At 30.6% G+C, this 7589-nt stretch overlaps 1 protein-coding gene across 1 annotated transcript; it reads left to right on the forward strand.

Annotated features, from left to right (window-relative positions):
* Positions 1 to 5109: 5109 nt before the first annotated feature.
* LOC112637904 (SCAN domain-containing protein 3-like) lies at positions 5110 to 5991 on the forward strand. The gene is made up of 2 exons (XM_025408600.1): positions 5110 to 5446; positions 5738 to 5991. The coding sequence occupies exons 1-2, from the start codon at positions 5110 to 5112 to the stop codon at positions 5989 to 5991; spliced, it is 591 nt and encodes a 196-aa protein (XP_025264385.1).
* The last annotated feature ends 1598 nt before the right edge of the window (positions 5992 to 7589 follow it).

A 7589-nucleotide genomic window follows, 5' to 3' on the forward strand; every position in this document is an offset into this window, starting at 1 on the left:
ATTTGAAATAATAAAAATTAATTATTTTTGCTTATATCTACAATAACAACAATAATTCACAACATATATGTTTAACATAAATATAAAATGTATTTTATTAGTTTTTGATTTGTCGCTTTTTAATATATTTTCAGTGGCGCCGGCTACTGTGTGTATCGTGTATCATTATCTTTTGTTTCACGAGGTTACGATCGTTTACGAGAGTGAATAAGACAAGTTTTTATTATTTATATATTTTAAAACTATTTTTTTAAATAACAATATTTACTTATCTAACCATTTTCTTTTTATATACATGTGAAACTATCAATTAATAGTTTATTCAATAAGTCTTGAAAAATTTCAAAATAATTTATAACCTATTTTTCTAGTATTTTATAACCTATTTTTTTATATTGGGTTGGCAATAAGTGATTGCGGATTTGTCATAGATGGTCTTAGCAATTTTTTGCTTTGTTAACGTGTTCAAGCACCTAACCTATATTGTTTTCTTGTTGTTTGGACTTCCGCTTTAATTTAGTAAAAAAAAATTGTATCGATTAGTTATTTAGTTTCGTTTTTATCCCAATTTAAAAATGGAAAGAACAAGATGCATTCAGACATATTTTATTGTATTATTTTCCGAAAAGGCAAGAAACGCATCGCAAGCACACAAGAAGTTATGTGCATATATGGAAAATGAAGCCTTGAAAAGAAAGGCAGTGTCAAAATTGGTTTACCAAATTTCGTTCTGGTGATTTTCACTGAAAAATGCGCAACGATCTGGCCGTCCAGTTGAAGTTGATGAGACCCATATCAAGGATTATCGATTCAGATCGTCATAGACAACACGTGAGATTGCAGAGAAGCTCAATGTATCGCATACATGCATTCAAAAAAATTTGCAAAAATTTTGGAATTTTCCTTCTTATTTAAAATCCGCAATCACTTAGTTGCCAACCAATATTATTTATTTACTTCGATAAAAGAATGTATAGATTTCATTAAATAAAATATTATTTATTTATATAATTATACATTTTATAAAAATATTAAAAACAAACAATAATAATATTTGAATAGTTTTTTTAATGTGCGTGTATGTATGTTAATCTATACATTTATTAATACAATAATTTTTATACATTTAGGATAATGGCATACGAGGTGTGTTAAAAAAAATGGTGACTTTTTATTTTTCTCGAAAAATATTTATTTATTCATCAATATTTATTTTGTCCCTTCAAAGTAATCCCCTAAGATATTATACACTTGTGCCAGCGCTTTTTCCAATTTCGAAGCATTTTTTGATATACACTTTTTGGTATGGTCTCGAGCTCTTCCAGCGAGATTGCCGTCTTTATCTCCTCAATCGTGGCAAATCTCCGTCCTTTCATGGGTCTTTTCAGTTTTGGGAACAAGAAAAAGTCGCAGGGGGCAAGTCCGGTGAATACGGTGACTGAGGCATGGTTTACGGTGTTTTGGCCGACTTTGGCCAAAATCACGAACAAGCAACGACGTGTTTTTGGTCGAAAATTCAGCAATTTCGGAACAAACTTCGCCGCCACACGTTGCATGCCCAAAACACCCGAAAAAATTGCATAGCATGAGCCAATCGATATGCCGACATCCTCAGCAACTTCTCTAATAGTGATTCGACGATTCTCCATAACAATTTCTTCACTGCTTCGACGTTGTCATCGGTTTTGACGTGCTGGGGCGTCCAGGCGGGCATCGTCATTAACATCTTTTCGACCTTCTGTGAAGAGCTTGTACCACTTGTAAACATTTTTTTTGCTCGAGAGTAGACTCGCCAAATGCCGCAGTCAACATTTCAAGTACGTCAGAGCACTTAATTTTTTTTGCACACAAAATTTAATACAGGAGATAAAGACCGCATCGCTAGAAGAGCTCGAGACGATACCAAAAAGCGCATTCAAAAGTGCTTTGAGGATTGGAAAAAGCGCTTGCATAAGTGTATAATATCTGAGGGGGATTACTTTGAAGGGGACAAAATAGATATTGATGAAATAAATAAATATTTTTCGAGGAAAAATAAAAGTCACCTTTTTTTTTGACACACCTCGTATGCGTTTCATTTTGTGATAATGAACTTGTATCTGAAGTGCCTACAAATTAAGCTTCAAGAAGATGGGCATAATTATTTTATGTTGGTGGCCACCAGCGATTATGAAAAATGTACCATCTTAATATCTAAACGTATCAATTCTGATATTCAGACGTGGCAATTACTTCCAGTAACTGTAGTTTTTTTATTATTAAAAGATTTGTTAATAAATTTGTTATAAATCACAATATCAATAACAAAGTTTTTTGTATTTTTCTATATGTAATTTAATAGAGTTAGAGTCTTTTTTTGAGATTAAAACAATTTTAAACCAAGTGTAAAAATTTTAATTAGCCTTTGCATACAATAAAAAAAAATAAGAAAACATTAAGAATAAATATTCAATATTAGGAGTGCACCTTTGGAATTATTTTAGTTAAAACAAGGGAATAAAAATATATTAATTATTTTTAATTCTTAATTCATTATCCATTAATTCATTCTTTGTTCTAAAATAAAATAATTCCAAATTGCTCTTCCTAATATGTTACTATTTTTAATATTTTCTCTATTGTTTTCTGTAGTGTAGGATCATAAATATAACAACACATTTATAATTAAAATATATCTTATAGTAATTTGATAATGTAATATTGTTTAGTTTAATTTTTGCAAATCAATTATTATTATTTATTTCTATTTATAATTCTTCTTATTTTCAACTGTTTAGCTTCTGTTGAAAAAGCACAAAAAATTGCAGAAGATAAGAATTATACTTCTTGCGAAGAATCCCAATTAGGAAAAGGTTTTAGAACTAAAATTCCTAATAAACAAATTTATTCTGATTGTGATTCCGAAGAAGATAAAAAAGGCAAAAATAAAAAAGGTTATAAGAAAAAAACTCTAATCGATCTATACATAAAGATAGCAGCGACTCAGATAATAATAATAACAAAACGCAAGAAATTGAAAAAAAGAGAAAACCTGAATATCACAATGGCCAGATACTGACAATCAAGTCGATGAGACAGAATCGTTTTTCACAATCATTAATTCTATCGACTTTCAATGAAACTAACGATGATGAGAGAAATCCGGAGAAATCTGAGAATCCGGAAGAAATTATTATAGGAAGAATGCATTGGAATAGTCACCAATTTCTTCGTCCAAAATTAATATTAATCAATCAGAAAATGTAGTACATAAAATGCAACAAATTAAACAGGAGATGTACAAAATGAAACAAAAAATGTGCAAAATAAGAAATGACATAATGACAACAATATTAAAAACAGAAGGTAAGAAGATGTTTTAAAAATACTTATTTAGTCAATAAGCATTATATATTTCTTAAAATATAAATATCTTTGAAACTCGCAAAATTAATTATTTTGATCTTTCAAATATTAATTTTATTGAATTTAAAGAATAATTAACAAACATATATAAGTGCAATATCCAATTTTATCAATAAAATGTATTAACTCTCTGCATGTAAAATACCTCAATATTATATTTTCTTACTATTTACATTATATTATATTAATAATACTATACTAGTAATACTATTTACATTATTTCTATAATAATAAATTAATATTGTTACGGCCCGCGGCGAGGACTTCGATAGGTATCGAAATCGCGCACGAAGAAATCGACGCTCGCGAGTCGCGTGGAATAAATAAACACTCTTTAAGGGAACTAAGAATTTTAATACACAATACAGAACACCGAAGCGCAACCACAGAACTTTATACACAATATTAGTAATACGGATCGGCTCGATACAAATACGCGTCCGCACAGCTTGACAGCTGGGATTCGACTCAAATGACAGATGCTGTCAACAATCTCTTGACAATCAGATATTCTTATTAATCGACGCCGTCCCGATGAACACGGACATCAGGGCGTAACAATATTATAAGGTATTATCAATACAATAATGTTTTATTTATATTTTTTATGAAAACTTTATTTATTGTATTATTATTTAATTACAGAAAATATTCAAACATTATAAACAGAATGGTTGCAGCATCCGACATTCGCTTGATAAATATTCAACAAAGTATTGACAATATTACACCAGGAGTATTACCAATTGTTTCTACAGATCGAGTAACAAAGTACTTACCCTTGAAAATTATTAATGAAATTCTTCAAATGGAAGAAAAATTAAAAAATGAAGGAGAAATATTCATCAACGAATATAAAACTTTTGTCCAAAGAATTGTGGTCATACCGCGCGTGAAATTATTAGAAATACAATGTCACAAGTTTTTACAAATGAATGTGCTTTGCAATGTTCGTGGAAGGATCGTAAAGAAAATTTTGGAGTTGCCTCTTTATGTATCATAAAACACATGAGAGAAGTAGTGTTAGGTATATACACAAATTACACTCAAAAAGAATTTGATGAAGCCGCAAGTGACTGATAGCGTTTTGCTAAGCAGAGATTCATAAGAGAAACAAGGCAAAGAGAAACAAATGAGTAGACAAGAGGTAAGTAGTATTATATGCAAAAATAAATAAAGATAATGATCTTTGAAAATATATAAGAATTTTTTATTATAAAGATTATATACAAATTCTGTTTTATTTTTACAAATTTTTTAAAATTATATGATTAGAATACTGATTTAATACATTAGTTTAATATTTAAAAATATATCTGTTTAATATATATATATGTTAGGCTCAAAGACCGAAAACGCTCATTGGACGAAAAAACCGGTCACAACGCGTTCAGACATCTCAGATTCAGCCATTCAGCCAACGCGAAATTTGTGTCGTGGCACTTTTAAAAACACTCATAACGCATTTTGGCATATTCAAAAAGGCCACAAAGCGAAATTCGTGTTGAGGTTCTTTTGATAATCGACCAAAACGCGTTCTGGCAATGTAAAAATGCCACAACGCGTTGTGGACGCCTATTGATGCAGCCATGACGATATAAGACAAATGCAATCTATTAACGGCCGACGGATTCATGTACATTCTTGTTCGTCATTTTATTTAGTATTGCTAGAGTGTGGACGTCGTTGGTTTGCGTGCTAATCATGTCTGATAAAAAGAAGATTTTTTATGATAAATTGAGTGAGTTGAAGAAAACAACTACTGATCGGAGTGTTTTTATCGATATCGAGCGGTACGAAATATTACTTCAAGAAGTAAAAGAAGCTCAGTTACTTCGAAAAAATAAGCAATCGCTATCGTCAAAGCAATATCGTCGTATAAAGCGATACGACATCTTAAAACTTGGTGATACTGAAAAACTGATTGAAAGTGGTTCTGAAGGCATGGACGATTCTAAAATTCGCTATTTCTGTAAGGCGGATGAGCTATTTGATGTATTGGAGCTAGCACATCTCAACGTGGGACATAAAAGAACAAGAGGTAGATACATTTTTGAAATTTAACTAGATTTGATACATACTTACGTTATATTACGAATTCCAAGATGTTTTCGGCACAAAATTGATATCGCGAAGTATAGTTAGACATGTTAGATATGATAGTAGTTAATAAAGTTTTTAGTTTCATAGTCAATAAATAATTAATAATTTGTGTTTGTCTAATATTTTTCTATATTTTATTTATGTTTCAGTTATGGAAGCTGAACTAAAAAAGAAATATTGTAATGTTACTCGTCAAATAATAAATCTTTTTCTGTCTTTGTGTGAACAGTGTCAATTGAAGAAAAAGATACCAAAACATGGATTAGTTGTACAACTATTTTATCTGACTACATGAACTCTCGATGTCAAATGGACTTGATTGACATGCAGTCAGAGCCAGATAAAGATTACCGATTCATTATGAATTATCAAGATCATTTAACCAAATTCACAATTCTTCGTCTTAAGACAAAGACTGCCGAGGAAGTGGCCTATCAACTCATAGACATATTTTGTTTATTCGGTGCCTCATGTATACTTTAAAGCGACAATGGTCGTGAATTCGTAAATAAAATAATTAAAAGTTTGGCCGATATGTGGCCTGGAATGAAGCTTGTTAATGGTAAACCGCGACATTCTCAGAGTCAGGGTTCGGTTGAAAGGTCGAATCAAGATATTCGTGACATGCTGGTAGCGTGGATGGCTGACAATAATACGGAAAAATGGTCTGAAGGACCCGATTTATTCAAAGTAAGAAGAATCGAGCTCTCCATTCGGTAATTAAGACAAGTCCTTATGAGGCTATGTTTGGATCAGCGCAAAAGATCGGCCTTGCGGATTCCTCTCTTTCCAGTGACATGTATTCTTCTATAGAAACTGAAGAAGAATTGGAACAACTTCTTTCTTCGGTGAAAGAACAATAATCAAGATAAGACTGATGAAGAAGAAGTTAACGAACAATCTAGTGAAGATAAAAATATACCTCAAGCTGGAGAGGTTACACAAGAATAAAAAAAAAAGATGACAGCAAAATTTATTGTGTGATTTGTGAAAACGAAACTTCAGGAGCTCACAAGTGTTCAGGATGTCATCAATATATTCACGTTATTTGCGGAGAAAGTGATGAGAATAATGAGGGTTTCGGACAGAACGTTACTTGCAAGCTCTGTATAAGGAAGAACAGTATCAGCGTTGAGAGAGAATGTGCTAAATCTAGTCAAAAACAACAAGCACAAAAAATGATTTCATTTTCTAATTCAAAATTTCCTAAAGTTTACTATTGGAACTAGTGTAGCTGTCAGAGTGCCTGACGTTGATAGAGGACGCGCAGCTCCCAGAAATGTCTTAACTGTTGTTGCCGGAATTAATTCATCAGGGTTTTATCAATTAGGTACCAAAGAAGGGCTCCTTGAGCGATTTTATGATCGCAATGAATTTATAGTTGCTGAGAGCAACTTTATTGAATTGCAAGACGTATCCTTGACTTCACTAACTCTTCGTTCAGCTTTTATGTTGTCATCTGGAAGTAAGCAAGGTTTTATAAGCTGCCACTGTAAAAGATACTGCATTGACAAAAAATGCAAATGTCTCTCTAAAAATATAAAATGCAATTCTAAATGTCACAATAATAATTCTTGCAAAAATAAATTAATTTATTAATAATTCTCACAAAGGGACCAATATATATTATGAACAATGTTTATTATTAGAAAAAATACTAATTAATGAAGATTTCTATTACAAAATCTTCTTTGATTAAAAGAGCCATAATATTAATAAAGATAACTGTATTTTCTTTTATAATTCTCAGTCAAGAAGACAATTTGTTTCATTTTAATTGAATTAATGTCGATTGTTGTAACAAAATAACGTCAATTATTTTATTTTATGAATCCTTGATACTTACGTATGAAAAAAGTATTGTAGATTTTAGTCAAATAAAAAAATTTATTTGTAAATGATTTTGTAAATGATTGATCAATTGATGGCAAATTTGTTTTTAATAAAAGAACTCTCACAAAGAGAGCAACTCTAAACAGTATTTTATATTATTATTAATAAAAAATACTAATCAATGAAAACTTCTATCACAGAAACTTAATTGTTTTTAAATTTTTATTGTATGAGCTATAGGATTAATA

This window comes from Camponotus floridanus, unplaced genomic scaffold (genome assembly GCF_003227725.1).
Source record: "Camponotus floridanus strain SB8 unplaced genomic scaffold, Cflo_v7.5 scaffold219, whole genome shotgun sequence".
NCBI lineage: Eukaryota > Metazoa > Arthropoda > Insecta > Hymenoptera > Formicidae > Camponotus > Camponotus floridanus.

Excerpts from the sequence above, each read along its gene's own strand:
- LOC112637904 (XM_025408600.1), top strand. The coding sequence starts at position 5,110 with ATGTCTGATAAAAAGAAGATTTTTTATGATAAATTGAGTGAGTTGAAG. Across the intron at positions 5,447-5,737 it reads GGGACATAAAAGAACAAGAG|TGTCAATTGAAGAAAAAGAT; the intron begins GTAGATACATTT and ends TTGTGTGAACAG.